The sequence below is a fragment of the Montipora foliosa genome, chromosome 6, assembly GCF_036669935.1.
Source record: "Montipora foliosa isolate CH-2021 chromosome 6, ASM3666993v2, whole genome shotgun sequence".
NCBI lineage: Eukaryota > Metazoa > Cnidaria > Anthozoa > Scleractinia > Acroporidae > Montipora > Montipora foliosa.
In genome coordinates, this window is record NC_090874.1 from 59,186,560 (window position 1) to 59,205,467 (window position 18,908).

The 18,908-nt window shown below is 39.1% G+C and overlaps 1 protein-coding gene and 1 long non-coding RNA gene across 6 annotated transcripts in view; one reads left to right on the plus strand and one right to left on the minus strand.

The window, feature by feature from the left end:
- LOC138007963 (uncharacterized) overlaps positions 1-17,228 on the minus strand; it is a 17,335-nt gene extending 107 nt beyond the window's left edge. Inside the window, exons 1-5 of one of the 4 annotated variants that reach the window (XR_011124146.1) lie at positions 13,692-17,228; positions 9,475-13,298; positions 3,289-3,422; positions 1,920-1,988; positions 1-380 (exon numbers count right to left, since the gene is read on the minus strand). The exon at positions 1-380 is cut by the window's left edge and continues 107 nt beyond it. This is a non-coding gene — a long non-coding RNA (uncharacterized lncRNA). Of the gene's footprint in view, positions 381-1,679; positions 1,989-3,202; positions 3,252-3,288; positions 3,423-9,474; positions 13,299-13,691 lie in introns of those variants that run through there. The other 3 variants (XR_011124144.1, XR_011124145.1, XR_011124143.1) reach the window with 3 other exon arrangements.
- Positions 1,483-18,852, plus strand: LOC138007962 (uncharacterized). 2 transcript variants are annotated; one of them, XM_068855111.1, is made up of 5 exons: positions 1,483-1,673; positions 7,327-7,400; positions 8,494-8,523; positions 17,255-17,365; positions 18,313-18,852. In XM_068855111.1, the coding sequence occupies exons 2-5, from the start codon at positions 7,353-7,355 to the stop codon at positions 18,463-18,465; spliced, it is 342 nt and encodes a 113-aa protein (XP_068711212.1). In that variant the 5' UTR covers positions 1,483-1,673; positions 7,327-7,352; the 3' UTR covers positions 18,466-18,852. The 2 variants fall into 2 exon arrangements, with proteins under 2 accessions (XP_068711212.1, XP_068711211.1); XM_068855110.1 differs by having other exon boundaries at positions 1,486-1,673; positions 17,252-17,365.
- The last annotated feature ends 56 nt before the right edge of the window (positions 18,853-18,908 follow it).

Here is an 18,908-nt window from a genome sequence, read left to right on the forward strand (position 1 = left end):
AAGACACATTCACCGGTCTATACACCAATTTCAAGAGCTTCGAACCCTGGTCTCACCGGGTAACCTGGGTTAAATCTCTCATCTACCGTGTCCTTCATATTTGCGCCCCGGGTAAAGTTAACGCCCAGTTACTCAAGATTAGACAATTCCTTGCTTGGAACGGTTTTCCTCGACGTGTAGCCGATGGCCTCATTAATCGTACTTCTGTTTGTACAAGACCCTCTGTCAGGACCACGCCCAGGCAACAGTTAGCGAGAGTGGGATTGTCTGGATTAACATGCCATACATAGGCGAGAAAGGCGAACAATTAACAAAATCCTTGGTTCACAAGCTCCGCAGATGTATACCACCCTCCAAAAATGTTTTATTTCGGATTCTCCCTAGAACAAACAAGATCTCGTTTTATACCAACACAAAGGACAAAACTCCGCTATTAAGTAAATCTAATCTTGTTTATCAATTTACTTGCCCTTGCTGTAATTCTAGTTACATAGGAAAAACTGAGCGCACCTTGTACGAACGCACAATGAAACATACCTGAGAAAAGGACAGTGCTATTTGTTACCATCTAGATAATTGTGAAAAATAGCCACACCTTTTGTCACTTTCTAATTTCCTTGTAATAATTCCATCCTTGTTAACACTAAGGAATTCTACTTGAATACAGTCAGGGACAATACCAGCATAATTGATATGGACAACAAAGTGGAATATTCTTCTATTTAAAGAAGCTTTCTATATAAAAACTAAGCAGTCTGCAATTAACTCTGGCTTAAAAGCTAGCCGCGAACTATTATTATTTAAAGAAGTCTCCTGTATTTAAATCACGCACTCTGTAAACCTTCATTTGCCTGATGATGATTTTGAAGTAAATCGAAATATAGCAAGAACATCCGTCAGTATAACTCCGGTGAATATCGCCATGAAATTGACTTTGTTCGGGTGGTCTTTCGTACTGTACTATTTACAGAAGACAAACTAAATTTACAATGTCCTTGTTAATTCCCAACATGTCATTAAATATAATCTTGTCAAGGATGTTATGGTTTCTTTTGAAAGTTTCTTTAAGAGATCATCATTTGAAGGCTTTTTATGCTCTTTAATCATATCCATGGTGAAAGCTCGACGAGGAAAAGACTATCACTATTAGGACGCTGAACATTAAACTAAAAGTTGACATTTCCTCTTAAACTTTTTGACGAGGAATATTTGGTGAAGAAACTAGTGATACCATAGGACCCACAGTTTTAAAACACTTGAAAGGTTATGCACTTGTCTCTCCCTTTGGGGCAGTTGCTTGATGCCTGTAGGTAACAGTGGATGTTCAAGAAACGAGCCAAGATGAAACGAGTTTCCTTAATTTTTGGCAAAACGCAAATTTCCCTTTGGCGTGTGACGTTTTGCCGCAAAATGCGATGATAAGCCTCTTTGTCATTTCGTGACTTTTGTTTTATAAACAAACAACGCATTCATAGCATACCATGTCGCGCCCTCGCTCAATATGCATATGATTAGTCACCTCTGCTGATCTTAGATTCTTTACAGTTTATAATTAGTAGTAAAAGCGATTCCGTTTAAATTGTAAGCAAAACCAGGGGATAAGGAGTATATTAGCTGTGAGTCAACAAAACAGTTTGGGCAAGATAGCGTGTTACTTTTAGCACTCAATTGAGGTAAGCTGGGATTGACTTTTACTTACACGTTGCGTAGCACAAAATGATGGCTATGTCACGTAGAATACACTGAAGAGGTGCAAACCCCCTAAAGCTATTCCAACTCGATTTTCATAGTGAGCTGTATTGAATTGATGTTTCTTACAGACAGCTATCGTATGTTTTATGAGACAGGCGATGGCAAAAATTGAAACCAGGAAGTAGTTGTGAAGTGAAGGAAACGTTATATTGCGCTGAGCTACGCACCCATTTCAAAACCACTTGAAAGCCTTGATACTGTCCTCTCTGTCCTGTCCGATTTGAAGGTATAACGACCTATAAATTGACCAAAACAACACATTTTACGGACTGGCGACGAAACCAGCATAGTAATTACAGTTAAAAAACATACTTATGAAATTCCCGAAATACAGAGATGGCACTTGAATCTTTAGAGAAAGGTAAACATTGCATTTCGATCGCTTTCTAACGAAATGATTCGAACTCGCTGTTATCGTCTCTGCAATTCTAACCGTCTTTCGTCTCTCCATGTCAAAACGATTATGGATTTCCTCCAGACTTTTTGCGTCCCTCCGATTGATTTTGAAGATTCCAGGGAAATAGCGTCCACACGTCGAACACGCGTGTTGCGAAATGCGGCAAACGGTAATCAAGACCGCACCAATTCATAACCAGCCTAAATTATTTCAGAATTTCCCCCTTCTTCGTGCTCTTTAATGACGCTTTTGAAGTGTCTCCGTTTCTCGAGACCCACCTTTTATCACTGTAGAAGAGTCGGATTTTTAATCGCATAATCACATTTTAATAGTTAATTTCGTCCGACTTTTGCCCACACTATTGAGTCACGACAATTCTTTTACCCCTCACCCCAACTGGACATGTTTAATTAATCTGGGTTTGACAAAAAAGTGTCAAAGAAAAAAGATGGGACTGGCTTTTACATAAGATTTAGGTAAGTTTGAATTTATATAAGTAAATTTAAATTCGAAACCGACAAAAACCATTACACATGATTTAACACGAATACAATTTGAAACCAATTTTTTAACTAAACAGCTTTTAAACATGTTTAAGCTTTGGTGTGGATGCGGCATTAGATTAAGTCTCGCTCCTAAAATCAAAATACTTGTTGGGAATAGTGGTGGTCTGACAATCGGGCTTTATGGCGTGTTATTATAATTGCCGTCTTTGTTAAAAGGCACCTCCACTCTTAAACAAATTGACTTTGAACCAAAGAAAAATGTTTGCAATCAAATCAGTTTTTTTTAACAAAATTGTTAGTACCACGAAGAAAAATGCTTTTCACTTCGAAAATTCCATGGCGCCTGTCTTGAAAACCGTGACGTATCATGGTTGCCCTATATTATATATTCAGGCACAAAGAGCTTTTTAGTATCAAGAACAATTAGCGAACCATAAAATTTATATGTCACAATTCTTTAAGATGGCAGCTCCAGGAAAATCTGTAAACAAAGAAGAGCTTTTTTTGAAAAACTCTCAAACGAATCTTGATAGTAAACCTTATTTACCGTGGTTTTATAGTTTTTCGTTAGAGCGGAGGTTTCCTTTATTCATCCCCTGTCAAAAAAGCAAAGGAACAAATCTATTAATTTACCTACAATGCCGACGGCTTTGCCTTGAGCTAGTACTTCTGTATAAGGCTGACATTCAGAACACGTCGGCTTTTTGGAGTATTCGTCAATGTGTTTCACTTCACGCACGTGTTTGGCGAATTGTGAAAGAAGATTTCTGTACAAATTTAAATCACATACACAAAAACAAATCATACTCTGAATCCATTTTAAAGCTACACTCTGCTAATAACTATGTGAGATTAGTATCACCCAACTAGTCGACTAATGCAAATCCTACATCATGATTGGCTACACTACTAGAGGACTATTAGTAATAGTCCTCGAGTAGCGAAAAGCGTGACGCTTTCTTTCATTTTATTCCCAAATAAATATTTCTTCAACTTGCATTTGCGAACTTTATTATTGCCTTTTCTGTGCGACTAGTTGAGTGATACTAAAACAATTAGACCCTTTGCGGGCAACGGGTCTAATTGTTAATTAGCAGTAAGGTACAGCTCAAGGTTAGTTACCCAACGAGCAAATTAAGCCAAAAGCCTTTGAGAGACGTTTCTAGGCTCCTTGTAATATATAAAGACTGTCTAAAGAGATTTTTTTTATCACCTACTGAGAATTTGATCTATTCGGATATCTCAGGTGAAAATTGAAGTGTCCGAAAATTTTAGGGAACGATATCTGCATTTCAGAAATCGCTAGCTGAACTTTACCTTCTAAGAACTTCGAACCGAACCATTTGCTCTTCCGAAACTGCTAGGTGACCTTTTTAAGTGCCAAAAATTTGCAAAAAATACCCCTTCCGAATCTTTTAGGAGATAATTTCATTGTCTCTGATAATTTCATTGTCTCTGAGGTTGAAGCCGCCATTTCCCGCCTCCCCGATGACTCGAAGGACGCCATACGAACCACTACGGCTTCATTACTCCATAGAGCTCGAATTCCACCACATAAAAATATCACGAAAGCTGAACAAAAAGCTCTAAAGGACTTAAAAAATGATCCTGAACGTGTGATAACAAAAGCTGACAAAGGGAACTGTTTCGTTGTTCTAGACAGATCCGACTATGACACCAAGATGGAAGCTCTACTTAGTGACCCGGACACTTATCAACAAGTCTACAAGTCGCCATCCACCAAAATTGAAAGAGAACTGAACAGCAAGCTCCTCGCTCTAAAAAGAGAAAATAAGATTGACGAAGCTACTTATCGCAAACTTCATTCCACAGATGGTTCTCTACCTGCCATTCGTGGCTCTATTAAACACCATAAACCTGGCTGCCCTCTTCGACCAATCGTTTCATATATCGGCTCCGCCCTTTATAACACATCCAAGTTTCTATCAGATATCCTTTCTCCGATACAGAACCTTAATGGTTATTCTGTCCTCAACTCCTCCCAGTTCGCGAAACAAGTAGCTAACATCGAAATCTTGGACGACGAAGTCATGGTGTCATTTGACGTGGTGTCCCTTTTCACAGCTATCCCAGTGAATAAAGCTTGCGATTATATCCGCAATAAACTGAACTGTGACAACACACTACAGACCAGAACAAACCTCTCTACCGACGACATCATCTCTCTCCTTGACTTCACTCTTTCAAACAACTATTTCGTCTACAATAATCGTACATACAAGCAGATTCATGGTTGTGCCATGGGCAGCCCTGTTAGCCCTATCGTCGCTAACCTCTGTATGGAAGTGATAGAAGAGTCAGCCATCAGCTCCGCCACTGTTCCGCCAAGGATTTGGAAACGATACGTTGACGACAGCTTTGTTGTCATCAAGAAAGCTGCTGTCCATTCCTTCCACGACACCTTAAACGCTGTCGACCCTAAGATCACATTTACCATTGAAGAAGAGAACAATGGTCAAATTGCCTTCCTTGACACCTTAGTGTCAAGAAAAAATGGTGTTGCTGTCATTGATGTTTATCGAAAACCAACCCACACTGATAGATATCTAGACTTCTCCTCACATCATGAGAGAAAACACAAAATCAGCACGGCCTCTACCTTGTTATTCCGTGCGTCTAATCTCCCAAGCACTAACGAAGGAAAATCACGCGAGACCAACTATGTCACAGATGCACTAAAAGCCAATGGCTACCCGTCCTCAGTCATCTCTTATATTTCCAAAAATAGAAAGAAGCCACCATCACCAACTGTACCATCACCAGAAGAATTGGTAGCAATGTTCTTTAGTTGGGTTGACCCACAGAATACACCCCATGGATTTGCGTGCCTTCCATATATTAGCGGCTTGACAGAGCCCCTCATGAGATTATTACGCAAACATGAAATTCGAGTCGTCACCAAACCACTTAAAACCCTTCAGCAAGAATTCCCATCCCCAAAAACAAGACAGCCCTTGGACCAACAATGCAATGTTGTTTACAAAATTCCGTGCTCGGACTGTCCGTGGAGTTACATTGGCGAAACTGGAAGATGCTTTTTAACGCGGAAAAAAGAACATCAAAGAAACCTAAAAAATTTCGCGAAAGGGTCAAACATTGCCAGCCATGCATGGAAGAATGACCACTCTATTGACTTTAATAATGCATGCGTGATTGACAAAGGCAACTACCGTGTTAGAAAAACCTTGGAATCCTGGCATACCGCTAAAACTGTTAACGCGGACAATAATTCTAAACCGTTACCGAGACAATACTCTATTTTATTGTAATTTTTTCTAGATCATTCTTATTCATATTTTAGTTCTCACCCGCATCGAATTTTTACACCCCTTTTCGTATATATTTTAATTCGTGCTTCTTATATTTCATTCGTTAAAGGCTATAGATAGATAGCCGAAAGCTTATAATTTTTAACCAATTTTTAACCAGAGAACGTCTTTCAGATTCACAACAAGAAATCTGTAGGTGTTCGGCAACGTAGAACCGAAATTCTTAGAACAGTTATATGTATTACAAGTTATATTTCCCTTTGCATGCATAATATTGTATATAGTTTATAAATTATATTGGAATTGTAATATAACATATTTCATTTTATTTTAACTTATTTTAACTTATTTTCTCGAATACATTAGCTCTACAGCTACTCTGTAAACTTCGAACATAAAATAATATATTTCCCCTAAGATTATCGTTGGGTGCCCCTGACAGGTCTAGGTTTGCATGATAACAGGCGAAATGGCAAATTATATATGAGAATACTATATTTGCTACAACTGGACATTATCTTGGTTAGCGATCTCTGCCAAACAACCAATGTTACTATTAATTTTAGTGCAAATATGTTCTTGTATTTTGTGATTATGCTAACTTAAGGTGAACTCGCTCATTTTGTTATACTGCACATTGGTAATGGAGTCAGCATGATCCCGAAACGTCGGATCTTATCTCTAGTTTGTATGTATTTGTTTTAAAAATCGTTTCACTTGACATGACGCGAATTGGCCAACATGTCCTCTTCCCCGAATTTTTCTGATATAAATATTTTAAATTGCTAATTTGCTCTGAATTGACTATCATTGGAAGAAGTGGAATTTCCTCAGCAGTCTGTGATTGCTTTGGCTCCTCACTTTGGCACTGTCTCGTACAGAAAATAGGCATTTTCACACTGCTTTGGCTCGACTCTTTGGCACTGCCTCGTCCAGAAAATAGGCACTTTCACACTGCTTTGGCTCGACTCTTTAGCACTGCCTCGTCCAGAAAATAGGCATTTTCACACTGCTTTTGGCTCGACACTTTGGCACTGCCTCGTACAGAAAGTAGGCACTTTCACACTGCTTTGGCTCGACTCTTTGGCACTGCCTCGCACAAAAAATAGGCAATTTCAGGCCAGTGAACACTCCCTTGCCAGAAAGAGCTCTCTTTTCAAAAGACCCGCGAGGCTTGATAAACTGCAAAACAGTAGCAAAAATCGCGGATTCCGAATCTTGCATAGTTTCACCTCCACTTAAGGGAGCTCAATCCAGCTTGCTAAGAACCGTTTCCATGATTAGATGTAAAATAAATTAGAACACTGATAATGTAATATAACTGGCAAAAAAAAAAAGATCATGAAAACTAACTAAAAACTACCGTTTACCATTTTACCAGAGATTTAAATTCACGGAAGCACTGAAATGGACCCTAATACAGATAACCAGAGTAAGGCCCAGGTCATTTTCCAGGTAAGTTCTTAATATATGCTTAAAAGTTAACGCGGTTCTGGATCAAAGTGATCCAACCAATCAAATGAATTCGGCCAACTCTGAATTAACGCAAGAAGCTGGGAATTTAAGAATTATTCTATGTACACGCGTTAAATATGAGTTGGTTGTAACCAATCAAGTATCGAGCAAGTTAAGCGGGAATAATTGTTCTTTATAAATCGACTTTTCATCAGTTTTAAACATTTGGATGCTTTTCATGGATAATTTTGTTACGTTAAATTAATTTTCAACTTCGGGATACTTGAAAAAAAATTACTAGCGGCAAAGTGTGTTGAATGGATTAATTTCTCAAATTATCACATACGGGACAAAATTACTGAATGCTGATTGGCTGAGACGGAGGGCATTTTTTCTGAATCACGAAGGCACTTTTGGTAATTGAGCTAGAGAGCATGATAATTTGATCTTGATTGGTTAATAGTTGCTTATCCAGAGCAAGCGAAGTTACAAGGGAATCTTTGAGATTCTGACTCTGATTGAACTGCTTTTTGTCCACATATAAAATACATGGAAATACAATTTTAGTGAATTTGACAGCAACGATTTATTGATTTGAATTTTAACAGAATGAAAGCGTATTTAGTTGATTGTCATTTTTCGCGGCGTTGAACCAGCTTTCCTCAAAAATTTTGCCCTTCATGTAATAAACATGCAATCGCAATGTGCCCTAGTGCAATTAAAGATTAAGTTCACTTGCACTATCAAAGTTTTCCACATTTCGCGAAAACCTTAATCCTTAATTACATTATTTGATTCTGGACAAAGCGCAAGTGAAATTATTCTTAAAGTCCACAAGTATACCATTTGATTAGCTGTTAATATCACGACGGTGACAAATTACGTTCATAAGGTGGCATTTTGACATTGTAGGAAAAGTTGCCATGGCAACATTGTAATTTCACATTAACGCTGAAATTTCGCGCCAACATTAAGGAGTAACTTGTCACCCATGTTATTACATATACTAATTGTATTGCATTCTTTCAAACCCTTTGATTTTGCTCTTGATTTCTCAGTTGTTGTTGACTTTATCGACCATCTCTCTTTTCAGGGAGGACCTGTTGCTTATAACATTGAACGAGTGAGTAAATAGATATAAGGGAGGAGTGTTTCTCGCAGTTATCTACACAATTGGAGCAATTGTCTCTTAGTATAGACACCTAGAAAATTCAGATGGCTTCGAGTCAACGGGATGCTAACCCATGACCTCTGCGATGTCGGTGCAAGAGACAACTGCTAGCGCTTCAACTATGGACATTTATTTCATTGAGTAAATAGGTATTGATTTTTCTGCTCAGGGAAATGTTCCCTGCTAGCGTAGGTCTCAGTTTTCTCGTATTTTCTTGGCGGATGGGCGGGAGGAAAAGACAGCTTTTGCCTTAAAGAGAATCATGCTGAGATGCAACTATTATTGATGCATTCTTTATATAAAGAACACTAGTAAGGTATAGCTTGTGTTTTTTTTCTCAGTCTCACGATTTGAACCATTGTTTTCAGTCCTGAGTCGTTCAAAAAACTCGCAGCACGTGTTTTATCGGGTCTAAAAACACTCGGCTACGCCTCGTGTTTCTAAACCCCGATAAAACACTGCTGCTCGTTTTTTGAACATTATTTAACCGCCTTCCTTTATTTTGGCTCCGCTGTTCAAAGCGCGTGCTACCTTTTATGTCAGTAATGTTTAAAGAAGGAGCAGAAATGTTTTATCGGGGTTTAAAAACACTCGGCTACGGGTGTTTTATCAGGATATAAAGCTCTTACACGTGACGTTTTATCGGTGTTTTGATAGGCTGTTAGGCTCATGAATTATGAATGAGTTTTTGAAGTTCCTTTGACTTGGGAAATTAAGGACGGTGCTCCGGGGACTAAATGTCCATGGGGCATCCAGTTATAGTTGTTTGAATCTTTAAAATGTTTGTTGTTAAAATGGTCTAATAGTGACGAGCCAACAAATGTCAAAGGAGAAGTTTGCTCCAAAATAGTCCTTGTTTTTCTTTTTACCACCAAAAAGCTAATACAAAGATAGTTTACTCACCAAAATTTCATCCACCAAGGTGCCTTAAAACCTTATGAAATCCTTCTTTAAACTAGCTCGAAAATCGAGACTGGCTGCCGCCATCTTGGATTAACTTAGAAGCCTGGCGATCTAAGCGTGACGTCAAAGAGCTCAACTTGAAGTTTGGCGGGAAGATTGAATACAATTCTTTCGGTCTGCTTTATTCTTACATGCATTCTTGTGGTCATGCCTTTTTGTTCAGCTCCATTTTGCTCCAACAGGAGCCCTAGAGATAGCAAAAGAGGAATTTCCTTTCACCGTTTACCAATTTCGAAAAAGAAAATGGCTAAAAAATGGTTGTTAATGCTTGGCCGGGACGAAAAATTCTTGCCACCAAAGCGATCCCAAAGTTTTGTGTGTTCGGATCACTTTACGGACGATTGCTTTGAAGTCGATCACCGATACAGTCTTCTGGGGGGAACAACACACAAAATGAAGAAAAAAATAGATGCTGTACCCACCATTTTCAAGAAACCTAGCTCTGCAGCGAAAGTCAAACGGGATTCCAGCGAAAGGAGGCGAAAGAATAAAGAAAGAAGAGAGGTACGTCATTTGAATGTACTCTAAAAGTACTTCATAAAATAAACCGGGCTCGTAATTTTTAACAGTCATACAGTGTGTTCTCGAAATCTTACGTTGTAAATATAGGTCATACATTTGTAGTCGCAGTCTCAGTGTCAATTCCACTAGTCATCGGCAACAAGGGGATAAAATATGGGACAAAAAATCGGAGCTCACTCAGAGACTGTCGCAGCTTACGATACGATCAAGAAAATAGCTCTGATTTCCCCCACTGATTTGTTTTAGACAGCGATACAATATTCTCCTTAAAAAGGCCCCAAAAGAAAACACAGAGTAAACAGTGTTAACCAGTAATATAATTTATCGAGACAACATACCTTTAAATCAGTCGCCCGACTTGGCCACACACAATAAATGTTTGGGTTTTTTTGTAATTGCCTTACTTTTTCTTAATAAACTGTAAATAAAATCGTTTCATTTAGGCTGTAGACAAAATTATGGAGAATGTCAGTATGACCGTGGAGGTGGAAGAAGGGACGGGCAAGGAAGAAGCTCAAGAAGACATGCTTGTCACAGATATTGTGACACAATTCGTTGACGTCGCTACAGAAACAGTTCCGATCGTAGACGCACCGGTAAAAACGTTTGTTCACACGGGGACGCATACTGAATCTTTACGGGGTACCCAGCAATGGAACTATCGCCCGAGAAACGACGAAGAAATGTGGCCACAGATCACTCATATAGCTGCAAACCAAAGCCATTTGTTGACCACACAATGAAGTAGCAAACGAAGAGCCCCATTTTCAGCCAGTTGAAAACATTTCCGAGCTGTCTGATGACGATTCTGACGAGGAATGGAATGATGACTTTGATGATGCAAGCTCTGTCGCCCACTTTGATTCCTCAGACGAAGAGTGGAACCCCAGTGACGAAGACGATCCCGATGATGGAAATGCAAATGTCTATCATTGGCAAAGCAGTAACTGGCTCGCAGAAAACGAGAACCCAGATAATGAGAGCAAATCAATTGTTTTTGGCAGTTGTTTAAAATTTGCAGGAAATGTGGCACGATAGTGAAGAATGCTTATCTCAGCCAGAAAGGAAGCTTGATTTGTGTAACCACCGAGTGCAAAGCAGGGCACATTGAGCCTTGGTTTTCGCAACCTTTCACGAAAGGGATGGCAGCAGGAAACCTCATTTGCAGTGGCGGGATCCTCTTTACAGGGAATCACTTTACTCGAGTCAATGCTGTTATGAGTGCTTGCAACATCAGATTTTTTAAGAAGTCAACATTTTATCACATTCAAAGGAAGTACCTTTGGCCCGTGGTAAACAACCATTTCCTTAACAAGCAGAAGGAAGTTCTTCAGTCATTGAGAGGACAACATTTAGTGCTTGCTGGCGACGGCCGATGTGACAGCCCTGATCACAATGCAAAGTACGGGACCTACAGTTTGATAGAAGTGACGACAGAAAAGAATCATTGATTTCTCCCTGGTGCAAGTGTCAGAGGTTGCAAACTCCAACTGTATGGAAAAGGAAGGGCTAAAGAGGTGCCTTCAGTTCTTAGAAGAAGATGGTCAAGTAATCATGTTGCTGGCAACGGACAGGTACATGTATTGAACATTTTCTCGAGGCCTGTTCTCAATTATTTTGCATCGGTTTACAATGTATTTAAATGATCAACGGCGTAGATCTACCGCTGAAGAAGATACTTGGCCTAAAATCCGTATCGTTGCTAGATGAAACCACCTACAAGTTGTTGGGTTTTAATGTCTTGCGCGTATTTTTACACGAGTGACCCATCTTTTCTCGTTATGTGCAAGCAATGGGTCACGATAGCACACAACAATTATCAATTATTCCCCTGATGTGGCCCTCAGTTGTTCAGTTAAAAATAGATTCTTATTTTGATTTCACCTGACGTTATTTAATCTTGCGCTTTCCGCTTGCTTGGGATTGCACGGTTTCTTAAATATAAACGTCTCTTGTCACCTCAGCTAAACAACTCTCATTAATCGCTAGTTCGATTACCGCTCCGCATTCATATGGTCTTTTTATTAAATTCAATAGAACAGTAAAATCAGCAATGCCTCGATAAAACAAACCTAAACTAACGTGTTTTTGTTCCATCGTAGGCATCCGCAAGTTGCAGCAATGATGAAGAGAGAAAAAGCGCACATCAAGCACAGATTCGATCCATGGCACATCCGTGCGCAAGGATTTTAACTCTTTTCCCTAGGGGGTAAAATGAGTGAAATTTGATACTTTTCATATTTTTAATCATTTCTCTCCAAGTAATTACACAAGCAGGGCAAATTATACCTCAAATGAAAGAGGAAGGATGAAGCTACAATCAAGAAAAATTTTGGAGCCTACAAGTTGTTCCTACTTTACTAATATATTAATTTATGCATAAAATTTGCATAAATTTGCATACAATGAATGGCTTCAGTAAGGAAAAGGGCCTCCATGGAATGAAGCTAACACATGACATACCAAAAGAAAAATGTTCCCTATGCTATGGGAAAGATATCCTGAAAATTTGGCTAAAAAATAATGAAAATTGAATATTTTATGAATTTTTTTGCAAACATACCAAAAAAGGAGTGAAATTTGATACTCTTGGTATTTTTAATTATGTTTCTCCAGGTACTTACACAAGAAAGGTAAATAATATCTCAAATGAAAGGAAAAAGATAAAGCTACAACCAAGAACCATTTTTGACCCTACAAGTTGTTCCTACTTATTGTTTCATGAAGTTATGCATGAAGTTATGCATGGAATTTGCATAAATTATAATACAAAAAACAGCTTCAGTAAGTGAGAGGGCCTTGATGATGTGAGGTTAACACTTGATGGACCTGAGGAAAATGTTCCCTATCATGTGGCAAAGATATCCTGAAAGTTTGGCTAAAAAATAATGAAAATTGAATTTTTTACAATTTTTTTTGTAAATTACCAAAAAAGGAGTGAAATTTGATACTCTTCGTATTTTTAATTATTTTTCTCCAGGTACTTACACAAGAAAGGTAAATGATATCTCAAATGAAAGGAAAAAGATAAAGCTACAATCAAGAACCATTTTTGAGCCTACAAGTTGTTCCTACTTATTGTTTCATGAAGTTATGCATGAAGTTATGCATGGAATTTGCATAAATTATAATACAAAAAACAGCTTCAGTAAGTGAGAGGGCCTTGATGATGTGGGGTTAACACTTGATGGACCTGAGGAAAATGTTCCCTATCATGTGGCAAAGATATCCTGAAAGTTTGGCTGAAAAATAATGAAAAATGAATTTTTTACAATTTTTTTTGCAAATTACCAAAAAAGGAGTGAAATTCAATACTGGGACTATAATTTCTTTATTTCTTCACCCAGGAATTTGTTAAGGTGGAAAGCACTACCTCCCATAAAAGATATGTGAATAGGTTCTCCAAAAATACACATTTCAACCAACAATCACCAACCCTGATAGAATGAGGGCATTCAGAACTGCATAAATTAGCATAGATTATAAAATCAGAACTCAAATCATGGGACAAATGAAGACCAGGTGATTTGAAATAAGCAGGGCAAAATGTCCTAAATGTCCCCTGTTCTAGTTATGACATGTACAGCAAATTGAAATGGATTACAACTACCACAGAACATAATTATCTCACTTACTTGTGGAACAATGATCCTCTATCAATCCTTGGTTGTTACACTTCATCTGCGTTGAGGAAAGACCTGAAAAAAAAAAGGGGTGGGGTACCCACCACTCACCCCTATCATCTCTTGAGAGATAACAGTATCTCTTGAGAGATAACAGTATCTCTCAAGAGATGATAGACCCCACACTCAAGACAAAAAGGCATTAGTATGTGATAACAACAAGCAATATGTAAAATAAGTACAAAAACATATAAAAATGCTACTCTAATTTTTTTTTTTTTTCAATAAACAACGGTACTAACATTATATACAGTTCAACATTATGTACAGTTCTAGATCTTAGCTACCTTGAGGTTCTCTCGGGGATCAACTCCTTTGCCAAGAGAAGTGGAAGTCAATCGTTTACCAAGTGGCCGGAATTCATGAATGGCCTGATTTTCAATTAGTTTTTGCGTGTGGCCATGACGAACTTACCCCTGAGCAAAGAAGAAACAAAATATGGCTTTCGATGGGATCTCCCGCACACAACGCTTTAAAGGAAGTGGCATGGAAACCGAAACTATTAAAGGATGTCTGTCTTCTTGCCGATTTTGTACAAACCGGATGTCTAGAAGTTTTCCATGGCTCTATGGCGAAGAAATACGTGAACAAGTTGCAGCATTATTCGTACAACGGCATGGTCAGCAGAACGCAGCTAGCAGTTATTGATCACAACTGCAACGTAGGAAGAGAGATAGCGACTACAATATCTGGAGAAGAGCGCTACAGGTGTGTGTATCCAAAGCTGCAAAAGAAGTGGGTCGCTAAGCCCACACATATTGTCTGTATGCTGCATAGCGATAGTTTCTGAAATGCACACCATAATATAGAATGGTTTGTGTTGCTGATAATCATCACTAAAGCCCTGGCCAAGGGAGTCGCAAGTAGATGCAAGTTCACAACTTGCGTCTACTTGCGACTCCGTTTGGCCAGGGCTTAATTAATTGATTAATGTTGTAGTAAGTATAATTGCATGGCCTGGCTAGTATTTTAACATCAAAACCAAACAACAATAAAAGCTGTGAGGTTCAACTTCAAAGTAACCTGTGAGGAAAACATGTAACGTTTACAACAACTGCAATCTTTGGAATATGTACCACAGCTATATTTTCCCAGACAAAAATTACTTTTTACTGTTGATAACTAATTTAAAGTCGCATCCTAACCTTTATATTCAGATACAAATCCGGATTTTTATTGAGAACTTGTAAAAAAAAAAACAGGTCAAGATTTTGTCTTTCACAATCTCCAATGTGATCTGATGTTAACAAATTCAGGAATAGAGTGTGTAAACAGTTTTCATTTCTCAAGCCAAAGGTTGTAGTAATGTCAACGTTTTCAAGTATAAATCAATGTTGATGAAATTTAATGCTGGTAAAAGTATATTGAAAAAAGAAGTTTTCGTTTAGTGCATCCTTAGTATTTAACTTACATGAACTCATTTCTTACCGGTTTTGCATAGGTGAGGGTACTGGTGATCTGTTTAAAAAATGGAACCCTACAATTGCTGTTCTTAAGACAGCCCGAGTTAGGCAAACGATTGAGAATTCTTCGTGTTCTGTAACACAACACATTCCTGTTTACGCAAGTAAATTGACAAAAACAATATCAATGCCAATCAATACTTGCTTACTCAAAGAACATATTCTACAGGTACCCAGCCTACAGCTGAACAAATAACCTTTACTGTTTATTTACGACAGTTTGTTCGAACCTTGCAGGCTCTTCAAAATGAAATGAATGACCTCTGACACGCTGCATAAGAACTCAATTCAGACCTTTATTAACTGAAAATTACAACGCATGCCATATTAATTCCTACCAGCGCTTTTAAAACAAGTCTTCAACTGCGAATAAAGACCAAAAATACTTGAGGAAATGGGCAAGGTCAAATTACCTTCTGTGAACTTGTTTTCAGATTCGGGCACTTCAAGACAGCAGATGCATTCTCTTGCTGTCTCTCTGAGCTCACAACGGCCGCAGGTGCACCAGTTTAGACTCACTGACCTCTCATCCTCTTGGGTGTCTTCATCAGAACCGTGGTTTTCGTCGGGAACACGCTCTGGTTCGAAGCGATACGGCTCCAGAGCAGCCGTTTTTTTTTAATTTCGTGCTTGAGCTCTTTGACGTCACGCATACGTCGCGTGGCTGCTAAGTTAAATCAAAATGGCGGCGGCCAGGATTTCGATTTTAGGCTACTTTGGACGAGGATTTCGTTGAGTTAGAACGCATTTTAGAGGGTGAAATTAGGGTGAATGGCTTATCTTTGTATTACCTTTTTGGTGGTAAAAAGAAAAACGAGGACTATTCTGGAGCAAACTTCTCCTTTAAAGCCCTGGCCAAACGAAACGCAAGTCATCGCAAGTCGACGCAAGTTCTCACTTGCGAAGACTTGCGTTCACTTGCGATAGGGTGGCCAAACGAGACGCAAGTTGAGCGCAAGTCCTTTGCAAAAGTAGCAGAAGTTTTGTTTTTTTTTTCTTTTTCCTAGGCTCAGACTCGGAAAAGCTGCTACTTTCACTGTAGCTGCTGCTTATACTTGCACCGCTACTGGGTCTCCTGTTATGGTTTTCGTTTTTCTTATGTTTTTTTAACTCCCTATCCTTGTTTTCTTTTAGCTCTTCGGGGCTTAAGTTTTCCGAATTTTGCTCCGTGACAGAAGCCATCTTGTCAAAATGAAAGCGCGAAAGGCGCGAAATAGTTTGAGATTCCTGCTCAAACAGCGGCATCAGATTGGCTAAAAGGTTTCCAAAAAAGTTCGAATGACTTGCGAAAACTTGCATCCACTTGCGTTGAGTGGCCAAACGAGACGCAAGTTGGGCGGACTTGCGTCCAAAATTTGAACATGTTCAAATCAAACGCAAGTCGTCGCAAGTCTTCGCAAGTGAATGCAAGTGGGTGGCCAAACGGTATGCAAGTCAGCGCAAGTAACAAAACTTGCGTCGACTTGCGATGACTTGCGTTTCGTTTGGCCAGGGCTTAAGTATAAGGAGCCCTTGCATGACCTTGGCAAAGGACAGATTGGGCGTCATATATGGGTTTAGTTTGCTGGTTCTCTACTCTGTACCGAGAGGTTTTTCTCCGGGTACTCCGGTTTTCCCCTCTCCTCAAAAACCAACATTTGATTGATTTTTGTTAATTGTTGATTTCAGTTTACAGTGCCCCCAGTTAGTGCTCCAGCTCCAGAAGATTAGACAATTAAATAAAGTTCCTTTCCTTTTCCGCAAAGAAAGGTTGAAAAGCATACCGGTTTTGCTTATTTTCATGTCAACCCAGTGAAACAGGTTAAACCGCCAAGGACAGTGCCTGCATGTAATTTAATTTGGGTGTTATTGTTAGGACCAGTAGAAGTCATCGATCGAGACCGTTGAGACTAGTTTTGGAGAGCATTTAGGACTTTTCTCGTCTGCTGTCTCCTCCAGTTTCCCCACCCAGCCGATTCTTACGTGTGTGTTTCGTCCAAACATGAGAAAACAAGGACAAGATTTCTTACTAGGCCAATGCTGACATCTTACCGATGTGCTTATTTTCAGCAGTATGCCGCACCACTCAGAGAAGAACCTCCGAACGATTATAGGTTGTTCGCTATAATTTCCATTTTTTTTTGCCCTCTGCTTGGCCTCCTGGCTCTGGTTATGTCTCTCGTGGTGAGTAGACACTTTTGCAACTACCTACATTTGCAAACAGAAACGTGTTTCGTTTCTCCGTATTACTGCATTTCTTTGGACTTTTACATAGGTAGTGTTTTTCAATGGTTTCTCGCGGCTTAGAGAGCCTTCCGAAGAAAAATAGAAACCTTGAGAAACAAAACTCTGTCACACGTTCTGTCAAAATATATTACTACTAAATTCTAGTGAACTTAACAACCAGCGAAAGTGAAGTTTCCTTTCGTTTCCATATAGTTGTCATGGTAGTCACTGTATAGTGAGCGAACAAGTAAGGTGGAAATGTATCCGAGGATGAGAATTCGATAAGGAATGGTTAAAATATTATTTTTTCTTGATTACCACCCAGATTCAGGTCTGTTTCGGTGTCAGGCCGCGAAATAAAAGTTGACTAATAAGACGTCGTTGCTACGAAGAACAGTAGGTAAACACTAGAAAACACCGCTTCCTAGTAAGTCCTGTTGGACGGGATTCATTTCTGGATGGGTGACCCACTGCAACTACCACGTACGAGTCAGGCTGCCGTAATGGTCATTATTGCCGCTTCCTCCAGGTACACCAGTTCCCATCCTCATCCAAATCGACTCCCGGCAGAATACAACTGGCTTTCCTCTAGCCCATTCTCTCAGAAAGTCGGAAAGCGAATCACGGAATATGCGCACTCAAAACGCCTGGGAACTGGGATCAACCAGAGCTCTCACGAACTTTCGCGCGCAGTTTTCGTTTTTCGCTTTCTCGACTATCTGGGAGCCTGGAACAGGCTATCTTTTCCCCGACAGGGTCGTCAATGGAGACGTTGTCTGTAATTGATGCTTGGTAGATGTAAATATGTTGTGATATTTATAGATGTACGTTTAGCGAGTAATTGTACGAGGAATTGATTCCATTGGCTTTTTTTGATTACTGATATCTCGTGAATATTGTTTCAGACAAACAAGCGTTATGAAGAAGATGACTTGAAGAGGGCTCACGATGCCTCAAAGGATGCCAAATTCTCCGCGATACTGGCAGTTGTCTTTGGATGTGCCATTGTCTTTTTCTGCATCTTTATTTTTGCCATTGTCCCAGTCTTGGGCGACTAAGATTTCACTTTTATCCACTTATAATAACTTTGACATTCCAAACCCAGATTACACGGAACAAATGTAGCATACATTTTTAAGGTGTTTGTCGTTAGGGTATAACTTTGTACGCAATAGTAAGAGTTTTTACGTTTAATTAAGTTAGCAAATCGTATTTGCAAATACAGTACACAAATGAATTATGCACATTTCTTGCACATTTCTTTCGCACACCTACAGCATTGAACTGTTCACTGAGAAGTACAACTGTAGAACATGAAAACAGCTTCCATTCATATTTTTTGTTATATCTCTCCAAATTTTAGAGAATATTTTACAAATTGTATCTCATGACGGACTGCAGAAGTTATATGTCCAGCAAATAAAACAAGAATTACCCTAAAACTACCTCAATGTTTGGTCAACCGAAATGATTGATTCAATCCAAAATGGTCTCTTTTTAT